At 37.2% G+C, this 22820-nt stretch overlaps 1 protein-coding gene across 1 annotated transcript; it reads left to right on the top strand.

Annotated features, from left to right (window-relative positions):
- Nucleotides 1–10562: 10562 nt before the first annotated feature.
- Nucleotides 10563–17242, top strand: LOC149231526 (protein VARIATION IN COMPOUND TRIGGERED ROOT growth response-like). Its single transcript, XM_089379218.1, has 5 exons — nt 10563–10935; nt 13065–14013; nt 14141–15299; nt 15416–15832; nt 15938–17242. The coding sequence occupies exons 2-5, from the start codon at nt 13499–13501 to the stop codon at nt 17063–17065; spliced, it is 3219 nt and encodes a 1072-aa protein (XP_089235344.1). The 5' UTR covers nt 10563–10935; nt 13065–13498; the 3' UTR covers nt 17066–17242.
- Nucleotides 17243–22820: the final 5578 nt, after the last annotated feature.

Here is a 22820-nt window from a genome sequence, read left to right as displayed (position 1 = left end):
GAGATGGGAAAATTTGAGGCAACACCTTGAGTTTATTACTTGTTTTTCTTTTCTAAGAGAATACATTCAACAGTGAAATGAAAAATAAATAAATCTACTTCTTTCATAATTAGATTATGTTCACTACACGCTTAGTGGTCCTGTCCCACCGCCCAAACTTTAAATAATTAGATTTTTTAAACACAAGTGGTTTAGATGGGGAATTTTCTGGGTGACACCTTGACTTTATCACTTACCTTTCTGTTCAAAGGAATCCATTGAACAATGAAAAATAAATGAATCTACTTCTTTTAATAAATAAATAAAATAATAATAATCTACTTCTTTCCTAAAATAATAATAATCTATTATTTCATAATTAGATTATGTTCACTATGGTCTTATCCACGCAATTTAAACATCAGTCATTGAGATGGGGAATTTTCCATGCAACACCTAACTTTATCACCTGCTTTTCTTTTCAAGGGACCCATTCACATGCAAATTGCGGGTAGATCTGCGAGGAAGGAAGGAGCAACCTGTTGGCCGTGGCTAGCATCCTGGCAGAGGAATCATTACTTTACCAGAAGAGGGACAGGTGGCAAAGGAATCATTACTTTACAAATTCCCATTGTGTGCCCACCAGCTTGTTGTCATTGGCATCCTATTTTACACGCTAGATGTAAGTGTTGTGGACTGTGAAATAGGTTTAGATTTTTGCTTGGGAGGGACAAAATGATAAAAATCGATAGTCTATTAATTAAGTGGCTCTCCACGTAAGATATCTGGAGAGTGCCCAAGCACTTCACACAATACACACTGCTATTCAATTCACACAATACACACTGCTATTCAATCAGGAGAATCTAATACATATAGGCTTTCACACTAACAGGTTGGTTTCAACCACTCCCTAGATAGTAGGATCTGAGACCTAATCTTAGAGTCTCAATCCTATTCTTAAAATAACTAACTATGACTTTCTCAGTTAATTCTAACACTCCCCCTTAATGGAGGAAGGGGTACTGAAAAAATAACATATGCCTTCTGGTCTAGTCTCAGCTAGGCTTACAATAGTATATAAAAACTTGGTAATAGAGTTTTCATTTTAGTCTTCTTGCTTGAGAGTCCATGCTTGTTCATTCTTAGGAAAGGCTTCATCTTTACTTTCCTTGTCATGAGGTAGTGATAGATTTTCACCTCCTTTTTTAGTTTTCTCCCCCAAAGACAGAATGCTTGAACTCTTATCAATGCTTTAACTCTTATCCTCCTCGATCTTGATTGTAGGCTAGTAATTGATAATACTTTAGAATGTACAAGCTTGGTAGGAAAATTTTTCCTCTCACTACTTCTGATGTCAAACAACTGAATGTCAATCATGTTATATTCAACATTCATGAGATCATGATAATTTGAATTCTTTCCATCTTTGTCTTCTTCTGCCAAGTCTTTGCAATTAGCTTCATGTGGCTTGTCCAATTGATCTTCAACAATATGTTCCTCTTTACTTCCTTCCTCAAGAACAACTAATGGATCTTCTTGATCTTCAACCATATGTTCCTCTTTACATCCTTCTTGAAAAACAACTCGTGAGTCTTCAGTCTCACATTGTTGCAGAACATATAGTATCTCTTGATAATTGTGGTCATTAATAAAACCGCTAAGCCTCATGAAAAAAATATCATCAGGATCAAATTTGTCTAAAAGTGCAGCCATATTGGGAAAGTCCAGCTTATCTCGCTTCCAGATTTCTTTCTGACTCCACTCAGTCCTCTCAAGAGCTCCAACAACCTTGTTACCACGCAGGCGGGAAGCTCTCCCTTTGGCAGCTCTTCAACTGTAGAACCTTGGGGTGCACGATGTGGCTTCTATGCCACACAACCAAATCTGAAGCAAATCACCAATACAGCTAAAAGAATAACAGAGAAATTTATTGGATCATTACAAAATGAATTCAACCTTTCAAACTTGGACTCTGTCAAGACACTTGGAACAAGTAGCAACAAAAAACTCAACTCAACGAAAAAATACACATCTGGAAGAGTAATCTTTGTTTCCTTAGTCTCCTCTATGCCACCTTTTTATGAAATAATAAGCCCCTTTCTTTATATCAATAAAGAGCCTCCATATTTTTTATAATTAAAGAATTGAAACTTTAATTAAAAAAACTTAAAAATTACCCATCCAACTCAAATGTTGGTTTCCTCGGAGCATAATAAAGTTTGCCATTCCATTGGAACGTTATCGGTAAAGAGTGAGTAAAGAGGTTGGTTCATCAAATTAAAACTGGCTACCACTAACGTGGAACTGGGGACAGAACTGGCTACCACTGATGAAATCTAGATATGCCAGAAAGTGTAATATCCACGCTTTTGGTGAGCCACGCTTTTGGTGAGCATGAAGGAAGAATTATGTACCCTCCCCCCTATGGGCCAGAATTTGCTCGAAAATTTTAGGAATACTTTCGTGTACACCCTAATGTCACATTTCAGGAATACTTTCGTTTTCCCACTCTCCAAACAGTGCCATGCGACCTCAACCAACCACGCACCAGTAGTTCTCAACTGATCAATAGATAGACATGCAGATTTGGGCATGCCGATCTCTTCTCCACTGATTTCACGTGATCTGGCAGTCCAGTGATTCTACAGGTGGAATGGTTGTCCAGCTCCTCGCAGCCTCCACCCACCTACAATCATGTCTTCTTCTACCATGGCAGCCTCTCTCCCTTGAGAGCCTGGCCTCAAGCTCTCCTAGCGATATTCTCTGCTACACGTCTCTCAACAATGCTTGAGCTGACTTCTCCACGCTCAACAGCTTCTCTGTAGCCACGAATCATTTTCTCCACAACTGTTCGGCCTCCCGCGCGAAGGTCATTCACCACAATTGGACTGGATCTCCAGCAGAACGGATCAGTAGACACGATCCTTCCTTCTATGCATCAGAAAAACTTTGCGATCAACCAGCCCTCGGACGTGTGGCATGGATACTGTTGGGGATTTTTCTGATAAAATCCCAAAAACAAAAAAAAAAACTCCACAGAGGCAATGCTCTGTTTCTACCTTTCCAGGATCTTTTGTGCACAAGGAAGCTTTCAATTTTTTTTACTGAAGAACAGAGTATTACACCACCATAAAATGATTTCTATTCAAAAATATATTGCCTCATACATATTCATCCTCTTTTACTGAGAGGGATTTACCAAAAATACGTTCAACAAAAACATTTACTCTGTCTCCACATGAGAATTTACTGTGCTGGGTAAAATTCTCATTTACATTCACTGCTGTGAAAACATATTACTTACTGGTGTAAAACCTTCTTTTACATACTGCTGTAAAAACAAAATTTACACAGGCTTACAAAACAAATGCGCTCCTCTCTGTTCTTTTCTTCATGCACTGCTGTGCAAATTCTCTCTGTTCTCTTTCGCTGCCCCCGAGCTCTCACACATTACAATTGGTCAACACATCACACGAAAACATATATTACAACACACGACCCCTTTTCATTTTTTTTGAAAACAAAACAAAAAACACACAATTACATTTTACGTGCCGTAAATATTTTTAACACACTGACCAGACCATGCCTTTCTTTAAATGCACCATACCTTCGACATAAAAAACTTACGTGCTTTATATAAAATCTTCAATATTCACCTACTATCTACGAACAAAAATTAATTCATTAAATTTCTTTTCGGCGGTCAACCCAAAGGCTTTTACTCCACGCAATCCTTGATTTGATGCGGGCCCGTATGCAGCTTCAGGCGATCGACGGCGAAGAGCGAAGGATTAAATCGGACGGCTGGAATGGATATCGAGAGGCATTACATAACTGAACAATAGCACCCGAAAAATTATGTTTGCTTACGTATGGGGAGAGCCACGCGTCTGCACCAAATTTTATCGGGCCCTTGTGTACGAAAACCACTCCATACCAAAGAGCGGTCCGATATGCCTCAAACGGGTTTGTGGTTTTGCTACAGTGGTTTTGGGGAGCGCAGTTGAAATTAGATTTCAACACTCCCCTTTAATTTCAACTGTTGGGCATTCGGTCATACCCAGACACTTTCTCAAAAATTCAAAGCTTTTCTGATCCAATGGCTTTGTCAAGATGTCTGCAACCTGTTCTTGAGTCCTGCAATGTTCTAGGACAATTTCTCCATTGTTCACCAATTCTCTGATGTAGGGAAACCTTGTATCAATGTGTTTTGTTCTCTTATGAAACACTGAATTCTTTGACAATGCAATAGCTGAGCTATTGTCACAAAAGATCACTGTCGCTTTTGCCTGCTCTTGGCCTAAGCTTCTCAACATTCTTCTCATCCAAACTGCTTGACATGGTGTTGCTGTAGCTGCCACATATTCAGCCTCTGCTGTAGAAAATGCTACAATGGACTGCTTCTTAGAAGCCCATGAAATGGCTCCTGAACCCATATGGAAAACATAACCGGAAGTGCTTTTCCGATCATCTACACTTCCAGCCCAATCACTATCAGTGTATCCAATTAAATATGAATGTTCTGAGACATTATATAATATGCCAAACATTTTGGTACCTTTGACATACCTCAAAATTCTTTTTGCTGCCTGCCAATGTGCCTCCTTTGGCCTCTCCATGAATCTGGAAATTAAACTAACAGCATACATAATGTCAGGCCTAGTAGTTGTTAAATACATAAGGCTGCCAACCATACTCTTATACAAACTAGGATCAAAATCCTTGCTGCTGTCCTCTCTGCTGAGTTTTAATCCCATTACTGTGGGAGTGATCGCTGCTTTGCATTCTTGCATGTTAAATCTGCCCAATACTTGATTTACATATCTTGCTTGTGAGATAAAAATTCCTTTTTCATTTTGATCTACTTCTATGCCTAAGAAGTATCTCAACAAACCCATGTCAGTCATTTCAAATTCTTCCTTCATGACTGATTTAAAATTCTCAATGAGCTGATCATCATTTCCTGTGAAAATTACATCATCAACATACAAGACAACAATCAAAATTTTACCATCTTTTTGTTTGATATAGACGGTGGGTTCTCCTTCACACTTGTCAAATTCATTATCCAATAGATATGAATCTATCCTGCTGTACCATGCTCTTGGCACTTGCTTCAGCCCATAAATAGCTTTCTTCAATTTGCACACTTTGTGCTCTTCACCTTTCTTCTCATAGTCGAGAGGCTGTTCAATGTACACCTCTTCTTTTAACACTCCATTTAGGAATGCTGACTTCACTTCCATTTGGTAGACTTTCCATTTGTTTTGTGCTGTTATGGACAACACTGCTCTCATGGTTTCCATTCTTGCAACCGGTGCGAAAGTCTCCTCATAATCTCTCCCATATTTCTGTTTGTACCCTTTGACAACCAGCCTTGCCTTGTGCCTTTCTATCTTGCCTTCAGCATTTCTTTTGGTCTTGTAGACCCATTTCACTCCAATGACTTCTTTGCCTTTTGGTAGCTCAACCAAATCCATGTTTTGTTTCTCTCTATGGCATTCATCTCCTCATCCATAGCTTCTACCCATTTCCTATCTTTAATTGCATCCTCGAAATGAATAGGATCATCAACATGACAATACAAGGAAAATAAGGAATTCATTCATTCATCATAAATATCACTTAGATTTCTAAACTTCTTACCTCTTTCATTTGGTGTGCAAGTGCTTGAAGATGCACTTGAATTTCCTCCTTGTGGTGTGCTTGGAGAAGCACTTTCATTTATCCTTAATGGTGTCCCTTGCTGTCCTTGTGTTGGCGCTGCTGTTTGGGGATGCATTTCAGACACCTCCTCTTCATCTTCATCATGAGACAAACAGTTTTTGACATTCACTGTTTTCTCTATGCTTCCATCCCAATCTTCCTCTTCAATGAATTGAACATCTCTGCTGACGAAAAACTTCTTGGTGGATGGGATATACAACCTGTAGGCTTTGGATTCCTCACTGTATCCAATGAAAAGACATTTCTCCCCTTTTCTGTCCAACTTCCTCCTTAGCTGATCTAGTATGTGTGCATAGGCCACACATCCAAAAACTCTCATGTGGGTGACTCCTTGCTTTCTCCCACTCCATGCTTCTTCTGGCACCTTGTTCATCACTGCTTTTGTAGGACACCTGTTCAAAATATACACAGCACAATTTATAGCTTCAGCCCAATAATCATTTGGCAAATGCTTTGCCTTCAGCATGCTCCTTGACATATCCATGATGGTCTTGTTCTTCCTTTCAGCAACTCCATTTTGCTATGGGGTGTATCTTGCTGTAAACTGTTTATGAATTCCATTTTCTCTACAAAAACATAGAAACTCCTTGGAGATATACTCACCTCCTCTATCAGTTCTCAAAACTTTTATATGCAGCCCGCTTTGATTTTCCACAAATGCCTTGAAGTTTTGGAATTTCTCAAACACTTCACTTTTGTTTTTAAGGAAATATATCCAAGTCTTTCTTGTAAAGTCATCAATGAATGTTAGTAAATATTGGCTGCCTGCTAATGATGGAGCTTGCATCGGTCCACATAAATCTGAGTGGATGATTTCTAAGGGTGCCTTTGCCCTTACGCTCTTCCCTGATGGAAAACTTTCTCTATGTTGTTTTCCCAAAATGCAGCCTTCACATAGGATGTCCGGTTTCTCTATCAATGGTAATCCTCTTACCATTCCTTTCCTACTCAACAAATTTAGACCTCCAAAATTGAGATGTCCAAATCTCAAGTGCCACAACCAATTTTCATCCTTTGGCACGCTTTGGAAGGCCTCTTGGGTAACTGCTGCAATTACATTTCTGTTTTTCAAATCTGCCCTGATTCTAAGAGGGAACATCCTGTTCCTTGTCATTTTTACTTCAGTAATGCATCTTTTGCTGGGTGCTATATCCATGATGGTGCATACATCATTTTTAAAGAAAACATTGTACCCCTTATGTACAAGCTGTCCAATACTCAAGAGGTTACACCTCATTCCAGGGACATAGTAGACATCTGCTATGGTTTTCCTTTCTCCCTGCTTTGTAAATATTTTTACCTCTCCTTTTCCCATAACAGAGATTTTGTTATCAGTTCCAAGTGTAACTTCTGATTTCACATTCTGATCTAGAGCAGAAAAGAAGGCTATGTTTCCTGTCATATGGTTGCTGCAACCTGAGTCTAAAAACCATATGTATTCACTGTTTGTTTCAGCCATGTTACAAGCTAACAACACATTATTTTGGCTGATGTTTTCCGTAGTGACATTTGCATTTTGTCTATTACTCATATCATGCTGCTTCTTCCTACATTCACTGACATAATGCCCATATTTTTTACAATAATAGCATTGGACATTGGATTTTTCATACCTTTGTCCTTGAGCATGATGTCCTCCTTGTTGGCTACTGCCTTGGCCTTGGTTCTGATTTGGATTGCTGCCTCTTCCTTGTGCATTTGCTGGGTTGTTCCTTCCACCTCTGTTCTGGCTTCTGCCTCTTCCTCTCTTGTTTCCTTTGCCTTGACCTCTTCATCTTCCAAAGGACATCTGGGTCTTGAAGGCTTTCTCTAGAGATGAGTTTTCATTTCTACTCAACCTCTGCTCATGTGTTATCAGTGATGCATGTAGCTCATCAACTGAAAATTTTGAGAGATCCTTTGTCTCTTCAATGGTGGGGACAATCGCATCAAACTTTGAGGGTAACACCCTCAATATTTTCTCCACAATCCTCCTATCTTCAAGGGTTTCTCCATGAGTCCTTATCTGTGTGACCAAACCAATTACATGTGTGAAGAATGCGTCAATGTTTTCTGACTCCTTCATGTTCAGATTCTCAAAATCTTTTCTCAACAATTGTAGTTTTGTTGTCTTCACTCTCTCCATGCCTTGATAGGCTGTCTTGAGGGTTTTCCATGCTTCATTGGATGTCTTACCTGCTGCTAACCTTGGAAACACGCTTCCATGCACTGCTTGATACAAGAAGAAAAGGGCTTTTGAATCCTTCTTCTTGCAGCTCTTCAGCAGATCCTTCTCTCCTTGAGTTAATGCATTAAACTCATTTTCATCTGCTGGTTGTTCAAAACCTTCCTCAACTATTTCCCATAAGTCTTGGGAAGCAAACAAGGCTTTCATTGTTATTGCCCAATAGTCATAGTTTTTAACATCAAATAATGGGAGCTGCATACCCACGCTATTACTGGTGCTTGCGCCAGCCATTTTTGCAGCCTCAACTATGCTTCAATTTCTTGACTATGTATTTTAAAACAACTGACTGCTTCTTCAACAACACACAAAAAAACTTTGTGAAATACCTGAGTATTTTCTTGACTGAGGCTTCACTCTGCTGGAGAAGATCTACTGTTGCAACAAAAGACTCCTCCTTTCAGCTTCTTGAACACTTTCAAAGAGCCTAAGCCTGCTCTGATACCACTCTTGGGGATTTTTCTGATAAAATCCCAAAAACAAAAAAAATAAACTCCACAGAGGCAATGCTCTGTTTGTACCTTTCCAGGATCTTTTGTGCACAGGGAAGCTTTAATTTTTTTTTACTGAAGAACAGAGTATTACACCACCATAAAATGATTTCTATTCAAAAATATATTGCCTCATACATATTCATCCTCTTTTACTGAGAGGGATTTACCAAAAATACGTTCAACAAAAACATTTACTCTGTCTCCACATGAGAATTTACTGTGCTGGGTAAAATTCTCATTTACATTCACTACTGTGAAAACATATTACTTACTGGTGTAAAACCTTCTTTTACATACTGCTGTAAAAACAAAATTTACACAGGCTTACAAAACAAATGCGCTCCTCTCTGTTCTTTTCTTCATGCACTGCTGTGCAAATTCTCTCTGTTCTCTTTCGCTGCCCCCGAGCTCTCACACATTACAATTGGTCAACACATCACACAAAAACATATATTACAACACACGACCCCTTTTCATTTTTTTTGAAAACAAAACAAAAAACACACAATTACATTTTACGTGCCGTAAATATTTTTAACACACTGACCAAACCATGCCTTTCTTTAAATGCACCATACCTTCAACATAAAAAACTTACATGCTTTATATAAAAACTTCAATATTCACCTACTATCTACGAACAAAAATTAGTTCATTAAATTTCTTTTCGGTGGTCAACCCAAAGGCTTTTACTCCACGCAATCCTTGATTTGATGGGGCCCGTATGCAGCTTCAGGCGATCGACGACGGAGAGCGAAGGATTAAATCGGACGGCTGGAATGGATATCGGAAGGAATTACATAACTGAACAATAGCACCCGAAAAATTACGTTTGCTTACGTATGGGGAGAGCCACGCCTCTGCACCATATTTTATCGGGCCCTTGTGTACGGAAACCACTCCATACCAAAGAGCGGTCCGATATGCCTCAAACGAGTTTGTGGTTTTGCTGCGGTGGTTTTGGGGAGCACAGTTGAAATTAGATTTCAACAGAGACTGTCACCGCATTCTAAAAACGCAGTCCTGCAGAGTTTTTATAGTCGGTGCAATTTTCACTTTCGCACTCGCATTGTTGTGGACATAAAAAACATCATGCAAGTCTACAGGTGAATTCGACGCGACTATCACTTTATAATCCACGCTGATCGCCCTCCAAACACACAGGTAAAAAATTCTGCCACCACTCAGGGTTACAGGTTTCCTCAATCTTGAAGCTCTGATACCGTGATAAAAACCGATAGTCTATTAATTAAGTGTATTTCGAGGTGAAATCCCTGAAGAGTGTCCAAGCACTTCACACAATACACACTGCTATTCAATCAGGAGACCCTAGTACATGTAGGCTTTCACACTAATACGGTGGTTTCAACCACTCCCCAGATAGTAAGATCTGAGACCTAATCTTACAGTATCAATCCTATCCTCAAAACAAGTAAGTGTAACTTTCTCTATTAATTCTAACACAAAATACTTTCCTTCACTTAATCTATCCATCTCTGCTTCACTTCTGCCTATCTCTGTGGTGTCTCGATAAACTTTCTCTTATATGCAAGTTTGGGGCTACTATAATCCGAGTGTTTTATAATGTGAAACCTTTAAGCATAGACCCCAAAAAGCAACCACCAAACCCCACAAAGAAAAAACTTTAAAAAACCAATCAATCAAAAAAATAGAAAATTGCCAAAATCCAAACAAAGCTTTCCAAAAACCCTCCATCCTCCATGTAATCTCTTTCCTCCAATTAAACTAGCCCTTAAAATTACACATTATATAATTGTTACCATTTTTAAATAAAAAAATTAATATTAGATGTATCACAATCAAACGCACTGAACATATTACAAGTTTGGTATGCATTTAAAGCTGAATTAATTTCCAACGCAAAAATAATGCAAATATGTTTTAATTTAAACTAAATAAGATGAAATTTTATGACGAATATAATATATATGAAATATTTTATAAAATATGAAGTTTGTGTACAATATTTAAACAGTTAGTGGAGAATGTTGATCTCGATGTATTTGACTTTGGTGGCGAATGATGATCTCGATGCATTTGGATTTGGAGTTGAGTGGGTCAGCGGGAATGCCAATGTGTTAGGATGTGGACTTGAGTCTGGGGAATGCGTTTCAGGGAGGTTTACTGTCACCGAAAGATGCTGCCGGGTATAAATTACTGGTTTCTATCTCCTAAATGTTGGAACCCTTGATTTAACTATCGTATTTCTGATAATTGCCGTGAAAAGTTGCGTTGTGGACGTGAAGAGCACTTCATTTGATTTCATGATCAATGATCCAGAAATGTTGGGTATTTCTATTAACCATTTTGCTTTTCTCTCTCACGTTTGGAACAACCTTTCAAGGTGGGTATCTGCGTAGCGTCAGGGCGTACACTGTTTCTGGGTTCGAAAGAATTGCAGGTCCAGAACTCAAATCAACCATTTGAGAGGTGCAACTCTGGGAGAGCATGTCTATGCAGTGGCTAGGGCTGTCCAGAATCCAGGTTAGTTTTCAATATTTTCGCAATCATATAAAAGTTATATTATGTTATAGCAAGATAAATAAAAAATCTCGACCAAGGGTTCTTAAGCAAAAAAAACACCCCTCACCGGAGAGATGTTAGCAGAAAGAGTGGTATCATAAGTGCTATGATATTTTACATTCTCTTCAGGATTTGGTTTAGCTAAAGCTTGGTTAACTGGCACAATCTGGTAGTGGTATTCATATAAAAGTTCATCACATAAAACCGTTAAACAAGTTCACACATATTTTATTCGCGGAGATTAGATGGCCTCAACTAAGACAGGAAAGCCCTACGGATTTATAATAACAGAGGTTTTGAAAGAGACAGAATCTTTTTCAATTAGTTTTGCAAACGATTATATCGTCCCCCAAACAACAAAGCTGGAAATAAATTTTGATTATACAAGTTCCTAGACCATTGGACTTTGGACTGGTGATGTTTCAGAGTTTTTTAAATTATGACAGAAATCTAGATAATTTTTTTTCGTTTGTGATTAAAAGACCAGATTAGTGAAAATGTCCAGAAAATTGAACCCGAGCCGTGACCTCTCTTTCAATCGGTACTTGAATCCCTTTATTACAAGATTAAGTTATTCCGCTATACCAAAAAGAAATGGGTTTAATATATACTGGGTGTTGCAAATCGAGTCGGTAATGCTGTATGAAATTGGGTGAGTTTCATGACAATGTTTCTTTAAAATTTTTGAAAAAAAAATTAAATGCTGAATATTTTCTTCCAAACGTTTGATTTAATTACTTTTCGTATTACCAGTTTCAGAATTCAAAAAATCTATACAAAGCCTTGTCGCGTGTGAATTTCTGTAAAATATTTATAATCCAGAAAGTCTGAAAATCAAGGGTTGGGCAAGGCAAATCAAATCAAGGGCTAGGATAGGCCATTTTTGCAGTGTTTAAGCTATATCTGTAGTCACAATTCAGTTTTTTTAGAAATATATATATATATATATATATATAATGAAAAAGAAAGTAAATATATGAATAAGAGTAAATTTCAACTACTATAGACGTGTTGGTCGTGTTCAGACGATCAGACGAGTCATTATCTATCTGCTGACACAAAACTATTTAGACTTAAAATGTGATAACATCTTTGTTAATGGTAACCATGGTGAGGTCAAAATTTGGGATGGGATGTTATTGGCATTCATTGCAGAGAAAGCATGCAAAGCACCAAAAAGAGAGAACTCTCTTTCATCAAGGCTTGAAAAATCAAATTCTCCACCTAATAGCTCAGAGTTATTAAAATATTTAAGAGAATAACACTTTTTCAAATATGAAAATATTAAATTAACTTTCATTTTCATTTAATTCGAGTAATGTCAAACATAGTAATGTGAAACTCTTGTCACACTTTCTTTAATATTAATTATGATATTTTTAATTGGTTTTAAATTTTAAAACTTCTTAAATTTCAAAAACAATGTGAACCATACATAATAATGCATTATAGACTGTAAATAATATGGATTCTGAGTATCATTGTTTTTATATGATATGTGTAAGATTTTAGATTTTGATATAACATTAAAAGAATTATCATTTTATCTTTTCAACATGATTTTTGAGTAAGATAAATATTTTTTTTATTTAGCTTTTATCTGAGATAAAAGAAAATAGAAATTGTGGTTGGAGTTTTTCAAACACAAATTTTAACTAGATAAATATTTTCATGGCATTTTTCTAAAAAACATAAAAGTAAAAAAAATAAAAATAGTGATTAGAATAATCCTATAGCCTAATTATGTAAAATATCATTTTCCTGTAAATAAAAATAAATTAATAAAAATAAAAGTGAGTTAATAAAGATAGTGGTTAGAATATAAAATAAAAGAAAATTAATAGAAATAAAAAAATTTAATAAACATAATAGTTGGAAATAATACCATAGCGTGACTAGTGGATATAATATATCACTTATGTACTCGAGCAAATCTTAAATATTACCTTTACACGAATTTAAAATTAATATGTTCAATAAATCATTCAAAAGTTGATAACAAATTAATAGGTTTCCAAACATTTCAATGTTTTTTGTTAATGCAAATTAAAAAACGCATATTAAACTGTGTGGGTGTTATGTTGTGGCAGGAAAAATGAATCTTTTTAAAGGATACACATTCCAAAGTCAAGCATCGAGCGACAGGTGGCAAATGGAATGATTAGTTTATGTTATTGCAGTCAAATATTCATAGAAAAGTGAGGGACGGGTGGCAGCTTGCAGGTAAATGTTCATTGAAAATTGAGAGACTGGTGGTATTGAGATCCAGCTTGCAGTTAGAGACTCATGGAAAATTGAGAGACCGGTGAGAGATTGAATCAATAATCTCGTTGTATTCCTATTGGGTTCCAGCTTGCACCAATTACCATCGTGTGCCCACCGGCTGGCGCCATTGCCACGTTGGTCTGGAGACTAAGATGCTATGATATAAATAAGATTTAGATTTCAGTTTGTGAGGAGCCAAATACCTTCATTTTCTTAATCTATCAACCTGTGCTTCACTTCTGTTTTGTATTTCTGTTCAATGGCAGATCGGCTAACTTCCACCGATTCCTCAATGGATATGCCATCAACCTCCACGAACCCAAACAGCTACTACCACGATGTGTTTATCAATCATCGTGGTCCCGACGTTAAAGAAACTTTGGCTACCCGTCTTTACAAACGCCTTCTTTCACATAATTTGCGACCTTTCCTGGACAAGGATGAACTGCAGAAGGGAGATTACATAGATGCTCAAATTGAAAATGCCATCCGAACCGCCTCTATCCACATTGTCATTTTCTCACCCAGATATGCTGAATCTAGGTGGTGTCTGGATGAGCTGCTCCTTATATTGAACAAGTCTGGGGATACCATATTTCCCATCTTTTATAAAGTGGAGTTTTCGGAGGTGCGATGGATTACAAACCGGTATGCTAAAGCACTGAGTGATCATGAAGAGAAAGGCAGATACGACGATAAAACACTTGAGAATTGGAGAATCGCCCTCAACAAAGCCTCGTTAATAAACGGCTTCGAACTCAAGGCCGACAATGAGTTGGAACTCTTAACTCTTCCTGTCGTTATTATTTATTTATCTAACTGGTATTGCTATACACTTAATGTTTTGTTTGTTTGGAGTGGATTTTACAATGCTTTTATGTGCTTTGTTGAGAATTTCCAGGGACAAAAACAAGCTATTGGAGGAGGAAGACAAGCTAGTGGAGGAGGTCGTGGAATGCGTGCTTAAAAAGCGCAGAAAGACACCGCTGTATGTGGCTGATTTTCCAGCTGGTCTGCAAGAAAAAATAGAAGATTTTGAAAGGAGTGTGTTATGGCAGCAACAGAAGAATGACAAAGCTCGGGTGTTGGGGATTGTTGGCTTGGGCGGAGTGGGCAAGACAACGCTAGCCAAAGAACTCTTCAACAGGAAGAGGAACGATTTCAACAAATCCTCTTTCTTATATGATGTGAGAGAGAGAGTGCGTGCAAGCTCTTTGACTTCCTTGCAGAGAAACCTTCTTGAGGATTTGACAAAGAGGACTGAGCAAATAGATAGCATTGAAAAAGGCATAGATATTCTCAGAGAACATCTTTCATCTGCACATGCTTTAATAGTTTTAGATGATGTAGATGATGCAGAACAGTTACATGCATTTTTGCCAGTGGCAAACGTCCTCCATTCTAATAGCTTGATTTTGGTTACATCTCGCTACAAGAATGTCCTCACAAGCTCAGGAATAGCAGAGTCATCAATATATCAGTTAACAGGCCTCGATGATCAATACTCTCGACAACTCTTCTGTTCGCATGCCTTCTCGCAGCCTCATCCACTGGTAGGATTCGAGAACCTTGTAGACGAGTTTTGCAAAGCCTGCGATGGATTGCCTTTGTCTTTGAAGGTGTTTGGGGCACTTCTCTATGGAAAGGACGACCAATGTTATTGGAAAGGTCAATTGCAGAAACTTCGCCAAAAACTTCCCAATGAGATTATGGAGAGGCTTAAGATAAGTTACGATGCTCTGGATGAAGATGAGGAAAGGAAAATCTTCTTAGACATTTCCTGTTATTTCATTGGGGAAGACAGGGATATGGCGATAAGAATATGGGATGGATCAGGCTGGAACGGTCTGGTGGGCCTTGCAAATCTCCAGGACAGGTGCCTCGTTGAGGTTGACACAGAAACTAATACCATAAAAATGCACGATCATCTGAGAGACGTGGGAAGACAAATTGTGGATGACCAAAGACAAATTGTGGATCAGCAGAAGTCATGTGGAGTAATCCCGCATCGTGAATGGCGTGTGATGAAGGACATTCCTGAGTTGTGGCGGCAATATTCTGTAAGTGCTTGAATTATTCATACAACTTTATGGTTTCTTTATTCAGCAAAAGCAGAAAAGAGGAATCTTGTTGCTCTGTTTAATTTGTTTGTTGCTTGTTTTAAACGAATGAACAGGTAATAACTGAGGTGCGCGGAATTAAGACGGTTTATCGCCTCACAAAATACTCCGAACTTTCAGACGAAGAACTTTCAGCAGAAGAACTTTCAGACGAAGAACTTTCAGACGAAGAACTTTCAGCAGAAGGGTCGTCATGGTTGAAAAGTTGGTGTGAAGAGGTGTTCGGAAACTGCCTGAGGAAGTTGATCGATCCTTCACCGTATCGTTTCAGTAAGTTACAACTTGTTGCAACTGAAGGTGATGATTTAAAAAGCATATTGAATAGGGTTAAGTCGCCAGATTTGATATGGCTACGCTGGAGTGACTGTCCGGACAGCTGCCTGCCTCCCTGGCTTCTGAATCTGATGAAGAATGTAAGGGTCTTAGAAGTGAGCGGAAAGAAATTGGGTACACTATGGCGAACAAAATCTCAGGTGAAAGTTAACGCTGATTCCTTCGTTTGCATGTCTATTATTCTTATTATTTGCCGCTCTATTTAATGAGATGAAAATATCTTATATTTCACTATTGGGTTGCAGGCACCTCTAGAGTTGCGGGAATTGACTATTCATTCTCATCATTCTCTTTTCGAGTTTCCAAAGTCCATTGGTCAGCTGAAGCACATAGAAAAGATTGTGGTGAAGTCTCATTGTCTCGAATTGTTACCAAAAGAATTTTGTGATTTGCACTCCCTGAAATACCTTGATCTCTCTGGTTCCCAACGCTTGAAAATGCTTCCAGATTCCTTTGGTTGCTTAACAAATCTCGTGCACCTTGATCTCAGTTCTTCCTCGAGTTTGCAAATGCTTCCAAATTCCTTCGGAAACCTGAGGAATCTGGAAGTACTTACTGTGGGAAGCCATTCCTTGAAAGAACTGCCATGTTCGCTGGGTCACCTGAGCAGATTGAAGCACATGGAGCTCGTCCACTGCAGAGAACTGAAATCTTTGCCCGATTCGTTGGGACTGCTGACTCAGTTGTCAGAGTTGAAGATAGAGGAATGTGGAATAGAGTCCTTACCGCCAGAAATGGAGAAATTGAGCAACCTGGTAAAGTTAACAGTAGAATCCTGTCCGATACGCGAGCTGCCATTGAAAAGCGGGGTGGAAGGAGCACTGTCCCGACTGGAATACTTAGAGCTGAGGAGAACAGAAATATCGAAGATATGTTTGGTTGAGGGTGTTTGTCCCAGCCTTAAACATCTCTACATCGATGGTTGCAATGATCTGGTGGAGGTTGGAGCACTGCCACCAACACTCATAAAACTGTCTGTGCAACAATGTGACAAACTGAGGAAAATGGAAGGGCTTTATAATCTTACGAACCTTCGAGAACTATACATTGAGAAATGTGAAGAGTTGGAGGAGCTGCCGTGTCTTGAAAGGTTAATATCTTTGAAGACGATCTCTTTGTTTAATTGTGAAAAGGTGAGGAAAATGGAAGGGCTTCATAATCTTACAAACCTTCAAGAACTACACATCAGGAAGTGTAAAGAGTTGGAGGAGCTGCCGTGTCTTGAAAGGTTAATATCTTTGGAGAGTATCAAGGTTGATAGGTGTCATAAGTTAAAAAGAATAGAGGGCCTGGGGCAGCTGACACAGCTTGAAGAGTGTAGCGTGGTTGTATATATAGACGGACAACCACAGAGACAGCAGCAGCTGGATTGAAGTACACCGTGGCTTCAACAGGTGGCGTGAAGTACACCGTGGCTTTATGCGATGCACCAGCACCAGAAGTTATTGGTGATGAGGGCTGGAAATGTGCAATCTGTGTTGAAGTCTCGATACAGCTAATTATTGTAACTTGTAATTATTGAAAAGCTTTATTACGAATTATTTTTCTTATTTATTTTAAATTTAAGAAAAATAATAAATAATAAACCGTAGATTGAATGGTATTTTAAATGTCGTATTCTTTTCTGCTTCATTCATAATACTTTCAATTTAATTTATGGAAAAATTGTTAAATTATAAAATATTATCTCATTTTTATTTTAATAAATGATTTCATGGTTAACATTAAATTTATTATTAATTATTATTGTTATTTTTTAAACTTCAATAATATATTTGATTTATTATTATTATTATTATTTTTATATATTATATTATGAAAAATGTTAATTTATAAAAAGAAAAATTTTATTATCTTTATTTCTGTATATAATTTAATAATTTACATTAAATTTATTATTAATTAATATTATTGTTTTTTAAATTTAATAATTATTTCTTATTAAAATTTATGTTTTCATTTTTAAATATATTAGATGAATATGATGGTATGTTAGATCTTAAGAAAGTAAGAAATTAATTCATAATTTTTAATATTTTATTTTTATAATAAAAAAGAAGGGGAATAAAAGTTTTTAAATCACAATATTTTGTTTAACAAGTCAAGAAGGTTGGTAGTGTGACAAATGTATTGGAAATGAGAACCTTGTAATCCAAGATAATGTGCTTTTCATCTTCAACCCTTTTAGTATAAAAGATGCGACAAATTATTTCATCCCAAAAGTGTTATGGGAATAGACCCACGCTTGGTTTCACTTTGAAGCTCATAAGAATTGATTCTTATCTTCACAATGTTCATTTTCTTATTAGGATTGGTAAAGACAAACATAATTCTAGTTTGTAAGAGTGGGGTTCATTACCTCTTTATAATATCTCAACTTCCCTTTCCCCTTTAGCTCCTCATCATCCCACAACTTATCCTTAAATTTGGAAGTAATAGTATTTTTATATCTCATGGAATAAGCTACTTAGTCAACTACTTCTATTTTCGCCTGCTCTGAAAGAAGGACCCTACCCCAAGAAAACGAACTCGGCCGGGCGACCCGAACCCCATATTTTAACTATGTCGTCGCCACGGGTCTAGATTGAGAGGTGGAAAAAAGCCAAATAAAAGGGCATGCTCCTCTGCGGGATCACTGCCCGAGGGTTGGGACGACCGCTACTAGTCTAAGCGCAATAAGGGTTGAGGAGACAACCAATGCGGTCCTCTTTTATCCAACAATGGTCGAGCCAAACTTGGACATCCTTGTGCCATGCTCGCTTGAGCCGGAGGTGGGGGTTTTGACTAGAGTTAGAAACACTTTTGGGGAACTTCTTGCCTTCCATGTAAAACTTCTTCTTATACAACAGATACCTAAACATAGCCATGTTTTCAATGGGGGAAAGACTAGCTTCAATCAAGAGGATATGATAGGGAGTATTTCCTTTAATCTTAAGGTTGTAGGTTATAAATTTCTTTATTCAATCTTCCTTCATGATTCTCTAGACATACTACAACCCCAAACCTCACAACCATATAAAATAGTAGGGCTGACAAGAGTCTCAAAGAGGAGTTCTTTTTTACTCCAAACCTAAAGGTCAATCGACTTACAATTGTTTTCAAGCTCATAATAAGTTTTCCATCCTCAAATAATCTTTTTCTCAATGTTATAATTCCAGTTGAGTTGATGATTAATGTCAATACCTAAATATTTGTATGAAGAAAACTTATCCAAGTAATTGTATCATGATTGATATTTTTGGATTTAACTATCATGACTTTAGTCTTGTCTGTATTAATAGTCATACCCATCCTGGAGCAATGATCATGGAGGATTTTATGTTGCTTGTCGAGATCATGATGGATTTTGGTTAGGAGGAAGATATCATCAACATAAAGGAGAAGAGTAATGACCATACTAGCAAGCTTGGGGCCATTGCATCCTGTGGCTTCCAACCACTCTTTTAGCTCATCAATGTAAATGCCAAAAAGGGTATGGGATAGGGGGCACCTTTGCATAACGTCGATATTGCATTTAATTTCTTTAGACCAACCCTTGGTGGTCTTAAGCTTAGCGACAACATTCTCGTATAGCCAAATCACAACAACCGTCAACTCGAGAGGAACCATTATCTATTCGAGTCTTTACCATAGCTTATCCCGAGGAACTTTGTTGAAAGATTTTGAAAATCAACAAAACAACGATGATAATACTATATTTTTATTTGAAAATAAAATATAATTTTATGAAATTTTGTATATATATATGTATGAACAATTCTTTGAACTGATATTTTCTATGACTACATTAGTTCATTTATCCATATTAATTGACTTTTTAATAAAATATCATTCGACATTATTTTAGTTTTTCTTTTCTTTTTTATTAGTTAATTTAATAATACAAAAAAAAATTATAATTCAAAGCATAAAAAATTATTAACATTATTAGAAAAAAGAAAAAAAAATTAATATAGAAAGGGCTACCACATTTTCAAATAAAACAAAACTCTACACAATCAATTAAACAAGTGGGATAACTATATAGCAACATAGTACCTGCCTCTTTTGGTATTTATCGGTATGCTAGCATTGTTGAGGAAGTACAAGGTCCACATTTTGTCATTATTTGAAAATAGTTTTTTTCGTGTTGCACCTCTTGTTTTTGCAAGCTACTATGACAAATACTGATTGCAGAGCCCTCTACACCTTCTTCATTTGTTTACAACTAGTAATTATTACAAAATGATTTAGAGTAAATGTTATTAAGAACTCAAACAATGTCTTGACTACATGTCGATTTGCCCAATAAATGGCGAAAAAAAACATTTACCTGTAGGGGAGATTTTGTAGAGTTGAGGCTTCTGTGATCCATAACAAGTTTATGATAGATTTTTCGGCGAAAATCACATGAGAAACCATTTGTCGACACGTTTCGAACCAACCAGTGTGGTTCATCGTCAGGACAAGTTGAAAAACAGATCCAGCTTAGCCTGTTTAAATAGTTAGAGCAGAGACACCAACGGTTACCTGGGCAAAAAGTTGACTTCAGGAGCAAGGTCAAATTTAGCTATATTAGGTGTAAAATAAATAAATATATAAATATATAAATGAAAATATTAAAATAAATTATAAATTATTTATAATTTATTTTTATATTTTCATTTATATATTTATATGTTTATTTATTTTACACCTAATATAACTAAATTTGACCTTGCTCCTGAAGTCAACTTTTTGCCCAGGTAACCGTTGGTGTCTCTACTCTAGCTATTTAAACAGGCTAAGCTGGATCTATTTTTCAACTTGTCCTGACGATGAACCACACTAGTTGGTTCGAAACGTGTCGACAAAAGGGGAGATTTTATTAATCATAGGATTAAGCCTTAATTAATTTTTTAATATGAATTAATCCACGCCATGGGAGGTTGATTGAGTTAATGGTCAGATTCTCTATCTGGTACACCATTTATTTACAAAGAATTATATGAGATATAGTAAATGTTGAATACTGTAGCAAGAAATTCTCAATTTGACTTTGCCTTAGTTAAATTGGAAAAAATTGATTTTCCACACCAGCAGACAACTTGGAGGCAGTTAACTTGGGTGACATGGCTCTTGTCACTCAGTTAGCTCAGTAAATTCAAGTTAGAGGGCTTGAGTTCAGTGAAGCATGCATGATTGATAAATTATAGTAATCCAATTCAGTCATATCTAGTTGAGTTAAGTTAAACTAATTTTAAAAGTTGTAGGAACTAGTGGAAGGTTAGTCGTGGAGTGAGACAATAGTCTAACTCAATGATCATCTAGTTAACTGATCAATCAGGCTAAAATAACTAATGCATGCAGAGAATTTGAGTTGTCGACTATAGTGGAGATTCCAGGGCAGTGTAAAAAGAAGTTGTAAACTATTTTGAGTGTACACGTGTTACATGGAGTCAGATGATAAAACCTTGGGAATTGCACAATCAATTGGAGGAAAATTCCTAAAACATAGGGGCTAATTCTCTAGGATTTAAGAAAGGAATAGGGGCTCAATCAGAGGCAACAATTAACTAAATCTAGATAAGAGATTCTCATTGAGTAGAGAGATAGGTTATTCACTTGTAGGTTGAGCTCAAACATAGCCAGAAATTGCAATACATCTCTATTCATGTGATTAATGCAAAGAGGCTTGAGGGTTTTTTCCCAGTTGGGTTCCTTCAAGAAAAAAATTCTGTGCATGTTACTTATAATTGTATGTTTGCGATTGTTTTTCTAAATTGTGAATTGAATTCCGCAGAGCAGTAGAGTATAATTGTGTTTCTTGATTTAGATTAAAATTTCTTGAGCAGTTGCAATTCTATCACCAAATTTCTACATGGTATCAAAGCATGATTCACATTAGAACATGAATTTCTAAGTGTTTTCTCAGGATGTTCAAATTTGCAGCTTCAGTGTAGCAGGATCTCTTCAGAGTTGGGAGAATGGCCTTCAATGGAATGAGACTAAAGTATGCCTTGAAAGGCAGCTTGAGTTTCATTTCATGGAAGGATCGCATGGAGGTAGTTCTTGATGACAACGGCTTACTAGAATACATCAAGACAAATGTTGTAAAACTGACAAAATCTGATGCCTAGAACCTAGCCCAATGAAAGAAATATGTATCCAAGGTGAGGAGAATAATATTGGAGGGAGTGTGAGACCGCATTGCATCAAATCTCCATGGGAGAGAAACTCCTTTCACAAAGTGGAAGGCACTTGCAGAGTTTTTCGAGAATAATAGTCATCATAGAAAATTGGCCCTCAAAGACAAACTTCGAAACATCATGATGCAAAAGAATGATACTATTTCGCAGTATCTCATAATATTTATACAAGTTTGGTACAATCTTGAACATGCCAGTGTGAATGTTGCAAAATATGACCTAGTGAGCCTAGCTCTCATAGGCCTTCCCGAAATCTGGCATAGCTACCAGGATTCGGTGAACAAGAGGGAGAAATTACCAAATTGGGAACTCTTGTGGTCCGATTTGGTACAAGAAGAGTTTAGGCAGAATACCAGAGATGGAAGTTCATCCAAGGGCAAGGATGAAGAAGCTTTTGCATTGGTTGGAAAGGGAAAAAAGGTTGAAGGGAAGAAATCTCAAACCAAACAAGAATCTAACCAAGGGGGCAAGAAGAAATACTTTTCTAACATAAAATGCTTCAATTGTCATGAATTTATGCACCATGCTATGAAGTTTCCACACAAAAATTCTAGCAAGAAGAACTCAGTAGGAGTAGTAGGTGAAGCTTTGACTTCACAGTTCGAGTTTGACTTCACCCTTATCGTATGCATGGTCAACACTATGATGGGGAGTGTGTGGTAATTGGACTCTGATGCCTCGTTCCACATGACAGGGTGTAGAGATTTTTTCAATGACCTAGAGGAAAAAGATATCCATATGCATATTGAGCTTGGGGACAACAGAGGGTACAATGTTGCTGGGATTGGTATAGTAACCTTTAAGAGGGAGTCCGGATCCCCTCTTCGTCTCAAAGATTTCATGTTTTTTCCAAGCCTAAAGAAGAAACTCATATTTGTAGTAGTTTTGGAAGACTATGGTTATGATGTGATCTTCAACAAAGGGAAATCATTTTGGAGACACATAGCCACTGGAAAGGTGA

The sequence above is a fragment of the Pinus tabuliformis genome, chromosome J (assembly GCF_031772625.1).
Source record: "Pinus tabuliformis cultivar Carrire ecotype Pingquan chromosome J, CPIR1, whole genome shotgun sequence".
NCBI classification, from domain to species: Eukaryota; Viridiplantae; Streptophyta; class Pinopsida; order Pinales; family Pinaceae; genus Pinus; species Pinus tabuliformis.
This window is presented reverse-complemented; position numbering and strand designations above follow the sequence as displayed.